The 21,349-nt window shown below is 45.7% G+C and overlaps 1 protein-coding gene across 3 annotated transcripts in view; it reads left to right on the top strand.

The window, feature by feature from the left end:
• Positions 1-21,349, top strand: part of Uxs1 (UDP-glucuronate decarboxylase 1) — a 102,906-nt gene that overhangs the window by 66,004 nt on the left and 15,553 nt on the right. For all 3 annotated transcript variants that reach the window (XM_008824242.2, XM_008824241.2, XM_029559216.1), the window contains exons 8-10: positions 6,632-6,691; positions 9,571-9,692; positions 18,951-19,070. In XM_008824242.2, coding sequence (XP_008822464.1) covers positions 6,632-6,691; positions 9,571-9,692; positions 18,951-19,070 — 302 coding nt within the window. The remainder of the gene's footprint in view (positions 1-6,631; positions 6,692-9,570; positions 9,693-18,950; positions 19,071-21,349) is intronic.

The raw sequence follows: 21,349 nt of genomic DNA, 5'->3' as shown, positions 1-21,349 counted from the left end.
GTGGCTTCTGCTTGACATTATCCAAGTCCTGAACATCACTACTCTTGGGCTGTGGGGTCATTGTTAAATTCAAGGCTTGCTTGAACATCATCACTGTGATGCTTGTGACAGTCTTTAGGGATGGACTGAGTGACTAATGGGTAGATAGTGTATATCACAAGAATATGTGGGACAAAGTGCACATTGTGGGAAGGATGTTGCTATGCTCCATCAGAACAGTGGTTAACTCTGCCCCTCAGAATAGTGCACAGCTATGAACTATTTGTTTCTGAGGTTTTCTATTTAATATTTTCAGATTATGGTTGAATCTGAGCACAGGTAATTGAAGCAATGGCTCAGGGAGTTCTGTAGTCAGATACTGTTATTTGCTTTGGTGTTCACCCCCTTCATGTCCCTGTGTATGCTGTTGGGTAGCTTCCTGGTATTATTTCAGTGTGGCTTTTAGGCATGAGGGAAGCACCTGCCTTTTTCTGTATTGTAGTAATCAGTCTTCCATGCCTCTGTAAATCCTAGGAGAGACATAGGCGCTTCAAGGACTGCCTTGTATTCCTTTCCTTCCCTCTCTGATGCTGGCTGACAGTGTCTAAGACTACTGGCCGGCCAGCAGACAGAGGACCTGTGACTCTGGATGGTGTGGCCTTATGGCACCCAGAGGTTCACTAGTGCTCCTGGAAGGGGTGAGAGGAGAGGTTTGCCTGCATGGGGGTTATGGAGACTGAGTTCCTGCTCCAGGTTGACTCAGGATTCATATTAGAAGATCCAAGGGGAAGTGCAAGGGTAGCTTCACAAGCAGCATAAGCTAGAAGTAGGTTATGTGCTGGGGGTAATGGATGCTCCTGCATGTTTAAATGACTGGTGTCCTTAAGTTTGGTTCAGATTTATTTGAATTTTGATTATTTGCAAATGGAAGAAAGAAGCCACGTTTAAAAATGCTAAGTAAAAAAGTTGGACTTAATTATGAAAACATTTATAACAAGTGCTGTACATAGATCTGGGGCATGCAGTCCTAAATCTTAATTTAGGCAAAGCACCAGGATCTGAAAGGATAGCCTGAAGCTGCTTTCAAGTCCTGGGGGTTAAACATTTTGGAGGATTTATGAGTCAGGGTTCTCAAGAAACAGACCAATGGGTACAATTAGATATGTGGGAGGGATTTATGAGGTAGGCTCTGTGATTATGGAGGCTGAGGATTCCCACTGTTTGCTGTCTGCATGCGGGAAACCCAGGAAAGCCAGTGGTGGAGTTCAAAGCCCTGAGAACTGGAGAAGATGGAAGTTCCAGCCTTGGCCTTCCCTCACAATTTTATTTTGTCAAGACCTTCAAAGGATTGGATGACGTGCACTGGCATTAGAGAGGGTGGAGGTACGACTCTGGACGCCCCTTAGCCCAGTCAGATTGATACAGAAAAAGGAAGATGGTCCATATAGAAAGCGTCTGTTCTGTTACCGTCCTTGTCCTCATCGCCACAAGGCCGGGTGTCCCTGCTTCTGCCTAGGGCAGGGTATGGGGCAGGACTGCACCTGTTTCTGCTTCTCCTAACAGTCCTGAACTCTCTGGAGCCTCTCCCCAATTCTGTCTTCCCAACCCCCTTCCTGTGCTCTTTCAGACCCAGCCCCTATCCCTTGTCCTCTCAGCCTCCCTACATCTTGCCTTCCCCAGGTTTTTTCCATGTTCTCTCATGCTCTCTCGTATTCCTGCCCCCTAACTTCTCCCATGTGCTTTCTTGTCCATCTCCATTGTGGAGACAAAGCCCACCATGCCTGCAGTGTGTATTCTTCATACTGAGAGGATGCAGTCATGGGGCCCAGGGCATGTGAGGGGTGGGGGTCGGGGGTTCACAGGTAGTTATCTCCTGGAGGTGCTGCATAGGCACTGGGACAACGGGAAGGTTCCCAGAGGCCCCAGTGAATGCTGTTGGAGTTCAAGGCAAAATGGCCCCTAAGCTAAGGCCTGAGTTGTAGAAAGACTGGATGTGAATGCCTTATAGGAGGGTCAGGAGTATTCCAGAAATGACAGGCAAAAACTGACAAAAGACCAGGAGAACCAGCCCTACACAGGACTTTGTACTGAAAACTGAGATGTGCTTCCACATGTGATAAGTCTCAGCTTTTCCTAGCTTACCCTTCCCACAGCCTCCCCACCTCCTAGGAGAGCCCCCTGCTTGGCTTCTCTCTCTGATGTGACCAGGCTGGGCATCCACATCTGGGCTCTGTCTGGCTCTTCTGGCTCCACCCAGGACGGTTGCCTCTCTTTGAGAATCTAAATTCACTCCTTGAAGGGCAACCTTATCCATAGATGCTCTGCACACTTTACCAGAGTTTAAAGAAAATTGTGGGCTTGAGAAACCTTGGGTAGAGATATTAAAGTGGTATAATTAGGAGACTAAATTGACAGTTTTCTTTTAAAAAAATTGAGTAATTATCATCTAGAACACTTATCCCAGGGAATGTGAACTTGCATCCCCATGAGGATAACATTAGTCATGTTACAGGAAAACTGAGGCATGGGACCAGCCATGCACAGAGAAGGCACCAAGAGACTCGTGGAGAAATCAGGAAGTTTGTTCTCTCTAGTGGACTTAAGTGGAGTCACCTCCACAAAGAATAAGCAATAGTTGAGCGGTAGGCAACAGTGCTCTTTCAGTTTATACAGACAGTTTAACATCGTTTTAGACCCACACTGGCATTAGTGGGCACTGAGATCATGAGTCTTTCCAGCCTACACAAAATGTGGACCATGCGTGGGTTTCTGACCCATGGACCCCATTCCTTTATGACCCATAGGTTGGAATTCTAAGCAGGAAAGAGTGTTTACAAAAGCAAAAGGTTAAGATTATGCACCTGTTTTCTCAAGCCAATAGGAGGGCTGGTTTCCTAGGTAACTAGGATTTGTTTTCTTAAGCCAGCAGGGCTGATAAGCAGAGACTGTTTATTCAGGCTAGCTGCTCTGGTTTTTTTCTTAATTTCTTTTACTTTAGTTTTCTTAATAATTTCAGTTTTCCTCTTCAGTCATAATGACCAGAAGCTAGAAATAACCAGAATGCCCTTATAATAGATGAACAGTTAACAGGTTGTAATATACACATTCCCTGGAGTACTACACAGCAGTAAAATAGGAAAACTCTATTGATAGGTATAACTGCCTGAATGGGTTCCAGAGAAATACGGTCTGTGAAAAAAATTCAGTTCCCAGAGATTAAACACCGTATGATTCCATTTAAACGTGTTTCCTGAAGTGACAGTTACAGAGATGAGAAATTACTCACAGCTTACGGCACAGGAGGGAAAGAGGCGAGGAGGCCGTGAAAGAGCAGAGCAATCCTTCTGAAATAGTTCCTGGTCCCCTGCCATTGTGACGTCCTGTCTAGTTTTGCAGCTTTTGCCGTTGGGGGATGCTGTGTAAAGGGGGAAGCAGAATCTCTCTCTGTTCCTTTATACAGCTGAGTCTGAATATAAAATTCAGGTTTATATTTATCTTTATTTATATTTATCTTTAAAAGCTTTGTTTTTTAAAAATATTTATTAATTCTTTGAGAATTTCACACAGTGTATTTTGATCACATTCAGACCCCTCCCCATCTCCAGCCCCGTCTTACTACCTCCCAGGCTTCATGTCCTCTATTTTTTTTTTTTTTTTTTTTTTTTTTTTGTCTTTTTGAGACAGGGTCTCCCTGTAACCCCAGATGTCCTGGAACTCACTATGTAGACAAGGGTGGCCTTGAACTCACAGCGATCTGCCTGCCTCTGCCTCCCGAGTGCTGGGATTAAAGGCATGTGCCTTATTTTTCTCTTTTTAAAAAGGCCTATTGAGTCTAATCTATGTTCCTCAAATGTTCTTGGGTATGGGTGTATCCCCTAGAGTCTAGTCACACTCTAGGCTTCCTACTCCTAAAGAAAACTGATACTCCCTCTCCCAAAGGGTATCAGTTGCCAATAGATCTCAGCTAGGTCTAGGGCTTCTTGCCCATTTCCCCTATCCATGTGGCTTGGGTTTGCACAGGTCTTGAGCATGCTGCCACAAGTGCTGTGAGTTCCTCTGTGCATCTACTCTGGTGTCCAGGCAACACAGTTTCCATGTATTCATCCACCACGCCTGGCTCTTACAGTCTTTCTGCCCCCTCTTCCACAATGATCCCTGATCCTTGGGAGGAGAGGGTGTGAGACAGGTGTTCGATTTAGGGCTGAGCACTCTGTAGTCTCTTATTTTCTGAACCTTGACTAACCATGGGCTTCTGTAATCACCGTCTGTTGCAAGAAGAAGCTTCTCTGGTGAGAGTTGAGAGATACATTAATCTATGGGTATAACAATAAATCATTAGGAGTCAGTTTCATATTGTGTTCATTTAGCAGAATAATAGTAATAAGTTCTCCTTTATGGCCCATGACCTGTCAAGCCATAGGTTTTTGGCCCTGATAACAGTGCCAGGTATGGGCTCCATCTTGTGAAACAGGCCTCAAATCCATTCAAAAGGCAGTTGGTTACCCTATAACATTCATGTCACTATTTCACCAGTAGGCATATCTTGCCAGACTAGTGTTTATTGTAGTTGCCAGGGTTCACAGCTGGGTAAGGAGGATGGTTACTTTTCTCTGCCAGTAGCATGCATAGCACCTTCTACTACTATGAAAGCTGGCCATCATGGATGAAGCCTTGAGGTCAGTACCAGCTTGATTTTCCCATGTTTATTCTATCATTCACGTGTGTAGTATCTTCCCGAATAGGGTCTTACTGTCAAGTTTTGGAGGGCAACCAAGAGTGATAATAGTCCGTATTATTTAAGAGTCTTTGGACCGGGGCTGGAGAGATGGCTCAGCGGTTAAGAGCACTGACTGCTCTTGCAGAGGACCCAGGTTCAATTCCCAGCACCCACATGGCGACTACAAACCATCCTTAACTCCAGTTCCAGGGGAATCTGAAGCCCTCTTGTGACCTCTGCAGCATTGCACGACATGGGTGCACTCACATACATGCAGGCAACACACTCATACACATAAAATAAAAATAATAATAATAAAAAGAGTCTTTGGACCTCCCTGGTCAACAACTCTAAAAGAAGGAGCCAATTCCAGGCATTAGGTGGGGTTTTTTCCTTAATTTATTATTATTATTATTATTATTATTATTATTATTATTGGTCTTTTTGCAACAGGGTCTCCCTGTAGCCCCATCTGGCCTGGAACTCACTGAGATCCACCTGCCTCTACCTCCCAAGTGTTGGGACTACATGCCCAGCTTAATTTATTATTTTTATTTTATGTGTACGAGTGTATTGCATGCAGGTGGCATTAGGTTTTTTATTTGCTGGCCTGTGGTAACTAGTAGAGCCATTAAGCCCCTGTTATAGGGTAACTACTTTTAAACTCTATTTATACTGTTTCTGTATATTGAAACCCCTGCTGTAAAACCCTGTGGTGGTGCACTGTGAAGTCTTTTGGGGTGGCGTGGCTGTGGAGGAAGTGGCCTGTGAATTCCATCTGATACAACCTCTTTTAGCATTTCCTTCTGTACGAGGTGGGTGGAGTTGGCGGTCTCAGTCCTAACCTTCAGAGCAACCCTCTTCTTTCATTCTTTTCTTTTTCCCCTTTTTCTTTTGGTTTTGGGAATTGAACCCAGGACCTGGCACATGCTAGGCAGGCAGCCTATACATCTGAGCTGCAGCCCTAGTCCCTTTGTCTCATTCTTGACCTCATCTTGGCAGCTCTCTACTTCCCTCCTCAGATACTTAGACTCTCATAACCCTAACTCCCTCCCGCTTTGGCCCTTCAGCCCACCTCTTCAGCGCTGCCCTCAGGCCATGGGTGTATGCCTCATCCATCCCACTTGACTGTACCTCCTGGACATCAGCAGACCTTTGCCCATGCCAGAACTGGATACAACAGCCACCCTTCCAGTGTATTGGGGGCGGTGTGTGTGTGTGTGTGTGTGTGTGTGTGTGTGTGTGTGTGTGTGTAGTGGGGAAGTATTGGGGTAAAGTAAATGAGCTTCTCCATTCTATGTTGAGAGTCAGGGAAAAGTTTGGAGGACTGCTCGTGCTTGACACCACAAGTAGTGATGGTGTAGTCACTGGGTATATGCTGAGGGCAGGAAAGGGCTTCAGAACCAGACTGAGGAGTGCATGGCTGCTTGGTGGAAGGTGCTATGTAGGTAGAGCCTGGAAGGCATCTGCAGAATGCACGCAGTTACCCAGTAGGGTGACTAAGCCAGAAGATCCGGGCATGCTGGGGAAGTGGTAGGTAGGCTGTTTGGGTCTTGTGTTTGCCTGCCCGAATGACTAACTAATCAAATGTGAACCAGTCGTTTTGGAGTATAGACGTTTTTATGGTTTCTGGAATCGTACTGTTTCAACAAATTCTGCATCTGTCCCTGCTTAGAGCTCTAACTTTCCTCCTAAGTGCTGTTCTTTTAAAGGATATGTTTGTATTTTTCTTATTGCTATTTTTATTTTTGTTCTACAGCAGATGCAATAATAGATAATTTAGTAGCTACTCAGTCACCTTTCAGGACTAAAACATTGTTTAATTTGACCACACACACACACACACACACACATACACAAACACACACACACACACAAAATGTGTCTGTCAGTGTAAGCTGGCAGTTTCTCTGATAATGTGTCCTCTTTCCACAGGACTGGCAAAGCGTGTAGGTGCCCGTCTGCTCCTAGCCTCCACGTCAGAGGTATATGGAGGTGAGTGGTGGGGCCCCCTGGCAGATGCCCATTGACCCGTGGGACTGTTTGTATCTAGTCTTAGGTGACACCGAATCAGAATCCAGGATTCTACTTCTTAGAAGGCCCAACCCACTGGCCCAGTCTCTTAGTGCCTGCTCTAGGAGGTCTGAATCAGGCCAGCTGTCCGGTAGGAACACACCATATGATTCCACAGAAGAGGATTTTTTTCATTCTGTTCTGAAGTACCTCAGAAATACAGCACAAAGTAGTTTTTGCCTCTTTTGCTGGCACATGTTGTCTTCACCGAGAGCAGTGATGTTGTGTGCCTGGTGCAACACCATTCCAGATCACATCTTGCCTACCAACAGCCTCCATCATCCCTCAGGAACCAGCCAATAGCTAGGAACTTGGGTCAGGAATCAGGGGAGAGGACTGGATTTTCAGTCCCAGTTGGTTCTTATTGAGCCCTAACCCAACTGACTGCAGGGCGTGGCAGAAGTGACTGGCTGATACAAGCGGGAACCAGACCCTGGCACCATGTCATTTTTTTCTCTTACAGTATTATTCTAGACAAGGGAAATGAGGATATAAAAGGGTAAAGTTGAAAGAGGCTCTTTTTCTTTAGAAGAAAGGATGTCAAATAGGAAAACAACATAGCAACAGGGAAATTCTCCAAAATCAGCTTTAGAATAACAGTCCTGGGGGTGTAGCAATCCTCTTCTTTGAGGCCCTGAGCAGTTGAAAGAGCAAAGGGAGCAGCTTCCCATCAGCCCCCACCCTGCCCCCTGCTCTCTGTCCAGAAGGCACAGTGGCATCTTTTCCTTCTTCCTCGCCCACTCATTTATTACCTGCATATTTAATCAAAGTTGGGTCCTCATGACTTTAATTCTGTCAGTTCACTGCTTGCTCCATTCTTCTCTTGTTGAGTGAACACTTGGTTTTGTGGAGCATCAGCCTACTTGGTCAGACTCACTATATGAGGATGAGGGAGATGATTGGGAATCTTTATTTCATTTTGTTATATTATTTTGCCTTTTTTTTTTTTTTAGAAAAACAATGTATCTCAGGCTGGGCTCCAACTTGCTATATAATGTAGGCTGGCTTCAAACTTGTGGTCCTCCTGCCTCAGCCTTCCAGGTGCTGAGATTTTAGGAGTGCACTGCCACACCTGGCTTAGGAATCATTTTTGACTAGATCCTTCTGTCTATGCACATGCACGCTCACCCAAAGGAGTATGCACAAATGTAGGTATTCATGTGTGCCCAGGTGCACATGCATGTGTGTGCACATATCTCTGAAGGGCAGAGTATACTTTGGGGTTTGTTTCCTGTCTGCCCCCTGGCTTTTTTTGGACACAGTCTCTCACTGATCTAGAACTTGCCAAGTAGGCTAGGGTGGCTAGCCAGGAAACCCCCACAAATCTACCTTTCTCTTCCTCTTCCTCCCTAGTGTTGGGACTACGACTACAAGTTAGTACCTCCATGCTCAACTTTATGTTTTTTCTTTTCAGTATGGGTTCTGGGATGGAACTCAGGCCCTCATGATTGTAAGGCAAGCGCTTTACTGACTGAGCCACCTCTCTAGCCCTAGACCTTGACTTCTGTTAATGTGAAGCAGCGCCTGCATTTTTCTGAAGTGGCTTTGTGATGGAGAGTTTTGAGAAGCTTGGTACCCAGGGCATTCCAGCTCAGAATGGTGCCAGTCAACAATTGAATGGGTATGCCAAGCTTTCTCCCCTGCCAGAAATTTATGACCCCTCCTTGGGACCTGGCTTGCCTAGCATTTATCAAAAATTTAGGAAAGGCAGGTGTGGTGGTGCACACCTTTAATCCCAGCACTCAGGAGGTAGAGGCAGGTGAATCTCTGAGATTGAGACCAGCCTGCTCTACATAGTGAGTTCCAGGCCAGCTGAGCTATAGGGAGACCTTGTCTCAAAAAGACCAAATTAATAAATAAAAAAATAAAATAAAAGCCTGGTATAAGTCATCTGATACCTTTGTGAGTGTAAGTTATGGTTTTCTTCTTTGGGAAATCTAAGCTTAGACCTCTTCTCCCACATGTAGTGGAAACCTTGCCTCTTCCTGGGGGCAATTTTCCCCCCATAGAATCAGAAAGGCCTCACTGCACTGTGCTAGTCTACAGTCATAGCCACCTCCTAAACTCTGCTGATTCAGATGCACGTGCCAAGGGTCTCTGTCATGCTCCAGTGCCAGTTCAGGACCCTTGTCCTGAAGACCCCAGGATCAAGCCACGTGCAAGACAAATAGGGCATGGATTTATAACAGAATCATTTTGTCCAGATTTCTTGAGAGAGATTTATTCATTTTATAACACAGCTGGACTTGTGCATAAAAATTTCTGTGTACTATATAAACTGGTATTAATTCATATTCTGGAAACACAGTTGAGTTAAATAATTTGTTATTTGGTTTGTGTAAATAGTATATTCCCTAGATGCATCTTAAAGTACTGATTTATTTATATACTAGAAAGGCAAGAATTGGGAATTCTGGTTGTTCATGGACACTGTGCCCCATGGGCCTCTATTCTCTCATCGGTGGTCTCGTGTTTGTTGAGATGAAGGCTGGTATGAAAGCCATTATGTTCCATAGAGATACTGAGCTTTAAATTTTTTCCATGAGCACATGTTTTACTTTAACTACATACTTTGTAAATATAAAACTAAGCCATGTATCTTTTCATATATTTGTATAAGTATCCCAAAGTTAAGAACTTTCACTTAGGAAAGACAAGATTAAGCACCTCCTTTGGTCTTATTTCAGTTTGGAAATATTTACCTGGGTCCAAAAGTTTGTTTTACACCATAAATTAATTGTTCCTAGTGCATATGAACTGGAGGGAAAATGAAGTCTCATTTTTCTCCTGCTCACCTGTAGATCCTGAAGTCCACCCTCAAAGTGAGGATTACTGGGGCCATGTGAATCCCATAGGACCCCGGGCCTGCTACGACGAGGGCAAACGTGTCGCAGAGACCATGTGCTATGCCTACATGAAGCAGGTATGTACCCAGGTTCAGACTGGTGTGTTAGACATACAGTGCCTTCCATCAGATGTGAAGGCCTGGACAGCAATGAACTGTGGGGCTAACTGAGCCTGGCGGTGGGTATAGAAATCTGGTTGTCCACTATTACAGATAAATCGTTACCATAGCTTTTCCACATACCCCTCATTTTAAATATGATGTCCTGTGGAAGAATTCTTAACTGTCAAGCACTATAAGGAGACCAGGAGCAGTGTGATGTCCTGTGGTCACACTGCCCATCCCCAGCTAGTAGTGCCTCTTTGCCCAGAGCCTCCGAGTTGGTGTTTTTAGTTGTGGGTTTTTTAAAAATCTTGTCTGTTTGTCTGTCTGTCTGTCTGTCTGTCTATCTGCATGTGTGTGTGTGTGTATGTGTGTGTGTGTGTATGTGTGTGTGTGTGTGTATGTGTGTATACACATGCATGGAGGGCTGAGGCTGACATCAGAAGTCTTCCCCAAATGCTCTCCATCTTAATATATCAAAGCAGATCTCTCTCAGAACACAGAACTTGTGGATCAGCTAGTCTTTGCTAGCCAGCCTGCTCCAGGGATCCATCCTCCTGCCTCATGTTGGACTTTCAGGCAGGTCCCCACACCACTCAGCTTTTATGTTGGTTCTGGGCATCTGGTCCTCATGCTTGCACAGCAAGTGCTTTAATCTTTAGCTATTTCCCAAGTCTGGTGGATTTTTAAAAGTATCCTTTTGGTCATCTATTGAATTGGTAATTGCTTTAATCTGGACCCTTTTAGGAGAGGTTCTCTTTTACTGTCACTTCCTGATTGCTTTATTATTCATGGTCACACTGGGTACTTCTCCCATGGGTATTTCATCTCACCCACATTTAGTAGCTGAAGTGGCTACAGACCAAAGGCCAGGGTTCCCACACTGGCCCTGCCATGGTGTGTCTCCGAAATTCTGGGCACTTAGTTCCTGTCTCATAAGCCCTCTGGTATGGGTGCTACCCTGCTGCCTGGGTAATGCAGCCAAGCCAGGGCTCATGCTGTTACCCTCATTTTCTCACCGACTTTCCTGTGCTTAGACCAGCACTCTCATGTCCTCAGGAACTTGTCTTTTATTGAAGCCAGACATGTCGAGAAATAAACAAGGACATGGAATCATAGTTCCAGGGCAGGCTGCCTAGGGATGCTATTGTCCATCCTGGGAGCAATGTTTCAGGCCCAGGTCTAGCCTGTGGGGGAGAGGGAAAGGTATGTGTCAATGCCTGGCACCATAATGTGGGAATGAGGCCCAGGGGCGTCCCTGGCCCCTAACTGCTCTCTGCGGACTGTCAGTCCTTCTGTTGTGTGACACTGAGGGTACAGGAGGAAGCCAGGCTGGCTCTTTATGGTGAGGGAAGAACTCTCTGCTTATTTTTAAAATAAAATGCTGACATTAATGAGCTCTAAAATAACCTATGTGGGTGTCAGGCTCCAGCCCCCTCTGCTTTATTTCTCTGCGGAGGTGAACCTGATTGCTTTCTCAGCCGTTTTGGTACTGTCTTATGTCATCCACTTTTTCTCGGAAAGATGGATGTTTTAGAAAGGTGGCATGTACCATCTCTGAGTATGTAGACCCAGAAGCAACCATGTTTCTGACACATAGGACAGCCTCTGTACTTACGAGAACTGCCAGTGTGGGAGGTCCTAAGCAGCTTGGGAGTAGCTTTGGCTTTTAGTCTTCCATAGTAGCTCTCCCTTTCCTTCCCCTCCCTCTCGTCCCTCCCCCCTTTCCTTCCTTCTCTCCTCTCCTTCCCTCCCCTCTCCTTCCTCCTTTCCTCCCCTCTCCTTTCTTCCCTCCCCTTCTCTTCCTTTCATGGAGATACTTGATTTTAAAAAATTTTTTATTTTGTGTATATAACTATGTTACCTGCATGTATAAAGTGCACCATGTGCATGCAATGCCTGCAAAGGCCAGAAGAGGGCATCAGATCCCCCCTGAAACTGGAGTTATGGGTGCTGGGACCACCCCCACCCCTGGCCCCTGGATCCTGAGCCTCTCTCCATCCTGAAGCGTTCAGTTTTTCAGACAGGGTTTCACTATGTAATTCAGGCTAGGCTGGACTGTGTACTGCAGGCTGCCCCATGCTTTTGCTCCTGTTGCCTTGGCCTTCTAAGTGCTGGCATCATATGTGAACCACTGTGCTGGTTAGGATATTTCTTAGTGAATTTTTATGTAAGTCAAGTTGGTAGGTCATGTTTACTGAACTTCTAGTTTTTACCAAATGATTAATAGTGGAATTTAATTAATAGTTTTAGCAGTATGCATGTTACCTAAAGTACCCATTCATGATAATTACAGAATCTAATTATAATGAAGCCAGTATTTATTAAGTACTAACCATGTACCTGGTCCAGGTACCAGGATACTATGCAGGCTTCCCACATCACATGCATCTGAGTACTGGGCCATGCCTGTCCTATACCCAGGGTCCCAGAAGGAAACATCTAGACATCTCTGGAACTGTGAGCATTTCAGTAGTCTCAGGTCTAATAGTGGAGGTGGCATTGCTCTGAAAACTGTAAAGGATTATACTTGTCAGAACCCCCCTGTGGGTCCTTTGAGCCTGTGGCTGAGCATCCCCGACAAGACCCCCATCAGGAGAAAAGAGGTTCCCTCACAGTGAGAACATCTTGGGTAGGACCTGACTGTTACTCCCTGAGCATGACACCTCGTGAGGGATTGCAGACCCATGCTTCACACCCAGGAGGCCCAGCAGACAGCTAGGATGTAAGCTTCAGAATGTGGCCGTTCTTTCATTGTACTTCTCCCTGAGATGTTGTGGCTTCTACTTATGGGAATGTTACCTAGATTACATCCTATCATGAAACTGCATTTGAGAATGGCCACAGGCTAGGATCTAGCCCATAGGTCACACCAGGTAGTCATCACTCAGCTTGGCATACCTGGCCAAGCATGGACATCTACCTAGGTGAGAGGTGCTGTCCATGTCTTATGGGGAAGTCCTACTCCTGGTGGTGTATCAGGACTTGTGAGAATGTGTGATGTAGCCGCATGTCCCTAGAACCCCTCATCTATTCCTACTTGTGACCATTCATACAGTGGCCATGACATGCTTGTCCTCTGAGTGCTAGAGCTCTGTCTAGTTCTTCTGGTGCAGGCAGACAGGTGGATCTTGTGACTTCCTCAGGAAGAAGGGGTGATGCTGTGAAAAACTATGGGATTGAGTGAAGTCCTCGGTGGTCTTACCTGAATTCTAATGGTCTAGAGATATGCATAGTGTGAGCTTCCAGCTTTCCATCCCCATTTTCCATGTTGTAAATATCAGACTCCTGCACAAGTCTGAGACCTGGAAGAAGTCATACCCTAGCATCTGTTCCTCTTGTGTCTGAATCAGCTCTAAGGAGGGAAGAAAACCTGCCATTCCTCTCAGTCTATGAGAGTAGATACCATGCATTTGAGTGAGACCTGTCTGGGTGCAGCAGAGTACTCTGCTAGGGCTAGAAATGTTAGAAGACAAGGATAAACAGAAGGAAGGAAGGAAAGCTGCCACTCACACTGCCATCTAGGGGCAGATACCAGAGAGAAGAGAAAACAAGACCGCCACCACCTGAGACTGAGACTTTGCTGGGTCTCACTTTAGAGTTCATAATTCGTACAGGTCCCATCTACCTAGTACCCTTCAGGGCACTGTCTGGAGATGCCGTTTTATACTAGGTTATCTTGCATGCCTAGAGAGAATGTTCAAAGGATTAGGCACTGGGGCTAGAATGCCAGCCAAGTGCTTGGCCTTTGTTAGGGCTGGGATTGTGTAACCTGCCCTCATTCCCTGCAACATTCTTGAGGTCGATATGGGTTCAGATGACAGAGTGGGCTCAAAAACTTGTTCCCAGTTCCCTGTGTCTGGTACCTGCAGAGCACTCCTGCTCCCTGGCCTGCTGTCTCGGCAGGCTGCTACACGTAAGGAAGTATCACTGAGCAAAAATGTGACACAGTTGAAAGTCCAGGGCCATCAAGCCTAGGGCAGTAAGCATAGTTCTTAAGGATGTGCAAAGCAGCAGTATACATGTTATCACTCTGGATACCAGTTGCTCCTTAGCAGGGAGATTAATCTACACGGAGCTGTGTTGTGACATAGGGTTTGAGTTCTAATATGCAGTTTTTTCAGTCAGATTTTTTTGTCTTTCCTCATTCTTTAAAATAGTTCTTTGAGAATTTCATACTATCTATTTTGTTCATATTCACCCCTGTTTTCCCAACTCCCAGATCTACCTCATGTCACCCAACATTGTCTCCATTTTTTTTCTTTAAACCATCAAGTCTAGTTTGTGCAACCATATACTCTTATGTGTGTGGTCATCCACTGGAGCATGGTTGATCTACCAGGGACCACACCCTTAAAGAAAACTGACTCTCCCTCTCCCAGCAGCTGTCAGTTGCCAATAGCTCCTCAGCTAGGGGCAGGACATTATGGTGACCATCACCATGGTGACCAAAAAATCCCATGCTGGGATTTTTGTCTGGTTTCAGCTTGAGCAGGTCTTGTGCATGCTGGCACAATCGCTGTGAGTTCATATGTGTACCTGCCCTGTTGCGTGTTGAGACCACTTTTTCCTTATAGTCATACACCACCTCAGGCTCAGATTGTAAGAGCCTTTTCAGATACTTTTAGAGAAAAAAAAAACATTTTAACTGTTAGGATTCATGCTATTGGGAGGAACAAACACACACCAGGTCAGAACAGGTGAACCAGGTATGCTGTGGGCCCATTGCTAATCCGTTATTTTTAAAATTACATTTTTTTACACACAAGGATGCATCCCTTTTGTTAATGATTATCATTTTTATTCAAGGCCCTACATGATGTGCAAATATGTCTAACATAGGGATTGGAAATGTAAACAAGATAAATAGAAGCCTGAATAATCTGTATAAAATGAAACTCCCTCCGTAAGGATTCTCATAATGAATGAAGTATCTTAACATATTCAAAATAAAGTTCAATTGTTTTCCAAGTAAGTCTGTTACACACTTAGGGAGGAAAATGAGATGGACAGAGATCAAAGAGGAGCACAGAGCGGCCCTTCATAAACAGTGTGAACTTGTCAAAGGCATTAGCTTGCAGCTTCTGTGTGCCTGTAGGTATGGTAGTTTTATAATATAGGGGCTCACCCCGTGGCTGTGGTCAGGGCGCAGAGTACATTTGAGCTCATCATTTCTTGTGAGTCTGCCTCTGAGGTTGTGGCCTACCCACTCTCTGGGCTGGGTCTGCTTACCAGGCCACCATTCATAAAGCCATAGACCAACAGAGCAGAAAGTGAACTCAGAAATTATCTAGGGCAATGGCTTGAGCCTCTGACTTCTAGTTTTTGGTATTAGAATACTTTTTTGTTTTTAATGTTATAGGTGCTATGTATATTATACTTAAGTTGACAGGAAATAAGCAGCCAAAGCAAGTCCAGTGTTCAGTTGGTAAAACTCACCACTAAAGGGTCCCTGCTTTTTGCTGGCCCTGAACTTGCTTCCAGAGTGCCTGCTGCCCACATTCCTCTTGGCCTTGCAGTGGGCATCCACATAGCCTGTTGCATCCCTATCATTGGAAGAGGGCCCAATTTTTAATGCAATAGTCCTTCCTTACCTGAGGGAGACACACTTCAAAAACCCCCGAGGGTGTCTGAGACTGATAGCACTGAAGCCTCATGTGCTGGTTTTCTAGACATGTCTAGCAATGATAAAATTTAATTTAAACTGAGGCATAGAAGGCAATTATTAGCAACAAAAACTAGAACAATTATAGAAATGTGCTTTGGTAAAAGTCCTATGAATACGGCTGCCCCCACAGAATCTCCCTATACCACACTCAGCCTCCTCACTGACTGGGACTGAAACTATGGATGAGGGGCCATTGTGCTGAAGCAGAGCTGTTGAATATTGCCAGGCTGCTGCAAGCACACGCCTGTCATCATCTGGCCTTGTGTGGCCTCCTCCAGCAACTTTCCAGAGTGAATTTGAATTTGTCAGCATCTTTTGCTAGTTGCTCAGCCCAGGGAGCTTTATTCTACAGTGGCCACGACCTTGTCCTCAGGCAGGGAACAGATCTGTCAAGATAGAAACAAAAGAGGCAGCGGAGAATGAGGCGATTCAGCCTCCTGTGGCTGTTGTTTTGTGGATGTGCGGGGCACAGGGAAGACCAGAGAAGCTTGGCAGAGTAGGGGCTGCTCTGCCTGGAGACTTCTTCCTGCAGCTTTCAGCCAGTACACTCTGTCTTCTCCTGTAGGACAGGTCTTCATGTAGGGGAGGGTGATTGTCTTCTAGACAGATCCCTTCCACAGCCTGTGCTCACTTCTCCATCCTTTGAGGACTTTCAATCATTGAACAGTGGTTGCATTACAGTGTCCCATGGTGTGATACAGCACTCCTCAAGGCCTGGTCTACATTTTAAGAGCAATCTTGAGGGAGAGTGCTTTTGACTCCAAATGTTGGACCTCGGCCACTACAAGTGAAGCAGGGTGTCTGATGCCAGCTTACCCCTGTGAGGTTATATACTAGTAGTCTAGTTGCTATTTCCCAAGCCAGAGACAGATTGCTGTGGAATTCCACCTTGCAATCCTGTCAGCCTGGCCTGGATGCCTGAGAATCATTCCACAAGGTCACTCTTACTCCAGAGTAAGTTCGGGTGATCAAAAGATAAGGACAAAGGTCAGGGACAAGTACAGTCATTTCTCCTTATCCAAGGGATCAGTATCCAGAAATTCACAAGAATTCAACCAATCATAAGTTGAAAATATGGTGGCGGAGGATTGCGCATGTGCTGAATAGGTCCACTTTCCCTTGTCATTATTTCCTGAATGCTACAATGTAACAGCTATGTGGAGAGGTTTATATTGAACTAGGAATTGTAAGTCATCTAGAGCTGACTTAAGTCTCTGAGAGGATTGTAGAGGTTCTGTGCAGATGCTCCTTGCTCCCTTTTATATAAGGGATTGACATCCTCAGATTTTTTTGTACACAGGATCCTGGGACAGTCCTCCTTAGATACCATGAGATATCAGAACTGTGGTATGAACGGTTTTCAAAGCAGCTTCACTGTTTTTTGTATGTTTGTTTGTTTTTTGGTTGGTTGGTCTTTTGTTTGTTTTCGTAATCCCTGTGCATATGAAAAATGAATATTATTGTCCTCTTTTCAAATGTTAGAATCATAGGTCTTAGAAAATTTAGTGGATTTCCTGGCAACATGACCAGTGATTAGTGGCCAGTGACTGCCAGGATGAGCCTGGAGTATTCCTGCCGTGGCCAAGTGCTCATGCTGCATGGTCGTGTATTTAGGTGTGTGCTATCTTTGTGGACTTTCCGTGCTTCCATGAGTCTTTCTCTTAACTTTGCATTGATTTTATGCTGATGTAGCTCACTCACACTTGCACATTGTTCTTGATCCACAGTCATAGGTAAATGACTCAGCGCCACATAAGATACAGAGCACACACTGGCTTGAAGCTATGGCTAACAGTGAGTCCGTAGTTAGTTCTCTGAATGTCAGCTTTGTGTGTACTGAGGCCCTGCACCACACCACGATAGAAACTCCCCAGTGTGGTGGTTGGCAGGGCTTGGCCACACAGGTGGGTAGCACATGATCAGGAATGCATGGCTATGTTTGCCTGTTTGTTCTTCGGAAGTCTTCCCTCCTTCAGTGAGACACTGTAGCCTGGTAGGCACTTCCACAGTTTTCAGACTGGCCTTTCCTCTTCTGAGTAGGTGAGTTTGGGTCACACCCTGGCCCTCTCTGAGGTGCAGCATAATTATACTTTTCTCTAAGCTACATGTGGACACCAATCCAGCTGCTACCATAAACAGCCTGTTGGCACCTACTGGTTATACCCTCAGTATCCCACTAAGAGACTGGAGGATGAGTGTGAAGTGGACTGTACATGTTGAATCAGGGATACCTGTGTCAAGGCAAAAATTTTCTAGCATTACCTAGAAAAAAAGAGCTAGGTACCGTAATTCCAGAAGACACCAGCATCCAAGAGAACAGCTTTCAAACTGCAGACAGTCCTGGGTTTGTCTTTATTTTAGTGTAGTTAATCTTGGTGTGAACTCCGGTCTTCAGAGCTTCAGTTCATTGAAGTTGTCTGTTTGTCTCACACCTCTGCCATGAGCAGAGGTAACAGTAGGTGCCTCCAGTGGGCAGGGGTTCACATGGGCTTTTAAGAATCCTTCGTGCATTCCAGTTAGCATACCGGTAGTCTTGCCTAACTGTTTCAGGTACAAATGGAGAAATCACCAAGCCAGCCTGTTTAGGCATTGGGCAGTTAAAGTGTACAAACATGAGGGCAAAGTAAGACTGTGCTCTGCAACGTTTTTTCTAAGGAATAGGGAGGCAGAGAGGATAAAGGTGTTTGATTTGCGCTCTCCTCTGTCAGGCATGCTGGTTTGAATATTGTAAAATTGCTGAGCTTTCCCGGTCTCCTTCAGAGAATGAAGCCATATTCATCCTCTTCTGGTTCTATCCTTGGCTCATCAGTTGAATACAGATGGACACTTCTGAGATATTCTTTGTTGAGAACAGCATCTCTACCCCTTCTTCTTACCCCTCTTTACTACATCAGCCCCCTCTATCCATGGGGATTTGTTCCAAGATCGCTTGTGGATCCCTGGAACCACTGGTTAGTCTGCCCTCTATAATTTCCACCTAAACCAGGCACTTAGCATGTTCATGGCTATAACTTTTGCAACTTGAGATTTATAACTAGCATATGCTCTGTTTTCCTTCATGAGTTCCACAGATAGAAGTTGCTTTAGTAAATTTCAGGGTCTGACCCCATATTGGAAAATGGGCACTTGTCAGGGAACAATTTACATGAACACTTTATTCTTTGGTTTGGTTTGGTTTGGATTTTCTTGGTCTTTTTGAGACAGGGTCTCCCTGTAGCCCCAGCTGTCCTGGAACTCACTATGTAGACCAGGCTGGCCAGGAACTCACAGTGTCCTGCCTCTGCCTGAACACTTTATTCTTATACAACCAGCAGCCCCCACAGCTTCTCTCCAGAATGTTGACACTGCCAGCCTTCACACAGTAAAATCGGGGACAGCTTTGTCTTTGATGTAGCTCTGCAGCTCCCAATTGCTTTATGATGAGCACATTATAGATACAGAACTGAAGAGGCATATTCTTTGGGGAAGGAAAAACAGCCTGTTCTCTAGCCACACAGGGCACTCGAACTACAGACGCAGGCTCACATTGAGGGAAGGCGTGCCTTACACCCTTTTCTCTGTTCCAGGAAGGTGTGGAAGTACGGGTAGCGAGAATCTTCAACACCTTTGGACCACGCATGCACATGAACGACGGGAGGGTTGTCAGCAACTTCATCCTGCAGGCACTGCAGGGGGAGCCGCTCACGGTGAGTGCTGCTCACTGGGCCCAGGCACAATGTATAACCCAATGGGGCATCAGCCCACAACAGTGAAGGACAGCTGAGTTGATTCAGGGAGCAATGTTCCCAGAGTTGCCTTTTGATACTCATGTATATCTCTGCTACCTTCATGAAGGGGACAAAGGCACATGGACAGAAGACAGACCAGGAATGGCCTCAGAGTGAGCCTCAGTTTGGATGCCCGCTGCATTTACACTGCACCCCTGTGCCAGGTGGCCTGTTTAAACTCTCCCTGCTGTTTTCTTGGCCTCCTGGTAAAGGTCAGGGATGTGAGTAAATGTGGGCCTTGAGTAACTGGGAAGGTGTAGGTCAGGGTGGGAAGGAAGTTGATCCATGGCCATGTCAGGTCTGGGCACTTTTATTGGTAAGGATGACAGTTACCCAGCTCACTTCTAGGGGCTGTTTGAATGCAATGGAGAGCTCATAGTCTGGGCTCAGTGGTTTGAATATGTGGTTAAAAATGAGGATATTTGTGTTGCTGAGGAGCCCTCAGGAGAGGGTACCATCTGGAGAACAGCTACCCACTCCACACCCATTCCCAGCTCTCTCACCTGCCTGGGGAGCAGCAGCCCTGGCCTGTTATAATCTTGGTTGGATTTCCTTGTTTTGCTGAATCCTCCTGGCTGCCCCCTCCTCTGCTGCCTCCCTCTCCTCTGGCTTTTCCAGTCCTTTCCCAGGTGGTCTGCCTCTATTTGTTTGCTTTTTTTATCTGTAAGAGATACACATTCTTTTCCTCTGAAATTCTGCACAATGGTTTGCTTATAATTGTGTGTGTGTGTGTGTGTGTGTGTGTGTGTGTGTGTGTGTGTGTGTCCATGTGTGAGAACAGGTGCTGTAAGTTACATTCACTGCTGGGAGGTGCACACGGCATCCAATTCCCTCCCACCGTTCTTATGACAACCTGAGAAAAAAATTCTCCAAACCCCGGTTTGAAGAATTTTAACGAGTTTATTGGACTTGCTGACTGAGCTTGGGGTGCAGGTTTACTGACAGACAAGCAGCCCCCCCCCCCCGCCCAATTCATGGCTGTGTTTGAAAGTCTACACCCAGACATAAATCCTGTGGTTCTGGACAGCCTTACAAAGGAGAGACCAGCCTCATGGTTTTCCCAGGTTTATACCCTTAGCCCCTCCCCTGCTATTAGCTATGGTCAACCAATTGGCTGGAAGAGGGAAGGGGAGTGGCTTCTTTGCAGAGCGTGGGAAGGAGGCAGGTCCATGGCTTGTCTTCACAGGGTCAGAGGAACATTCTCCAGTCACACGTGCCCATGCATGCATATGGAGGCCAGAGGTTAATGTCAGGCTCCTCCTTTATTGCTCTCTACCTTGTTTTTTTGAGGAAGGGTCTCACTGAACTGGAGCTAACCAGTAGATAGGCTTGCTGGCCAGAGAGCCTCTAGGATACTCCTACCTCTGGCTCTCCTGTGCTGGAATTACAGGTGTACACTGCCACACCTGGGTTTTTATGTGGGTGCAGGGCATCCAAATTCAAGTCCTTATGTTTATGTAGCGGATATTTTATCCTGTGAGTAGTCACCCCCACCCTACTTCCTGATTACCTTTCAGGGGGATAAGTGTTATGGTTGTTTGGTTATTCTTTAACTTTCTACAAGGCTGCCTCCTGATAAACCCACCACTAAGTCATAAAATTATAGGTCAAGCCATCCTGAATCCATATGCACCTTGACTTAGGGGTTTCATGCAGGTGAAGTGACCCCAAAATAAAGTTGAATCATCATAAATCAGGGACATGTACATATATACCCATCTACTAATGGATTGATCAATTAGAGTCAGCTCCCTATTTTCCGTTCTGTGATATTTATGTCTGTTAACTCATTTTATGCCCACAATAGGTGGTACAGGTGCCTTACCTTCCTCTCCTCACTTTCCAAGTGAGGAGAATGAGGTGCCAACATTAAAGTGTGACGGTTTCTTGGGCCAGTGACAGCCTGGTTTTAGATCTGGGGCTCCCCTCTGAATCCCTTCTCTGTGGTGTGTCCTTCATGTGTGTTAGCTCTTCTACTAATGTAGAACAATGCCTCCTGTGTGCCACAGTGGGGTGCCCTCCCGAAACAGGCACACTGTGCAGGTGCGTTTTAATAAACACATTCCAGGAAAAGGGTAAGTCCAGACCCCATCTCTGGGTTCTAATTTCCAAGCCAGCTCTCTTCCTCTCCCTGTGTGGCATCTTGGTACCCCTTAATGGAGGTGCTGTCTTCACACATGGCCCTTCTTCCCACACTC

Source organism: Nannospalax galili, unplaced genomic scaffold, assembly GCF_000622305.1.
Source record: "Nannospalax galili isolate Female #2095 unplaced genomic scaffold, S.galili_v1.0 scaffold1169, whole genome shotgun sequence".
Taxonomy (NCBI): domain Eukaryota; kingdom Metazoa; phylum Chordata; class Mammalia; order Rodentia; family Spalacidae; genus Nannospalax; species Nannospalax galili.
This window is presented reverse-complemented; position numbering and strand designations above follow the sequence as displayed.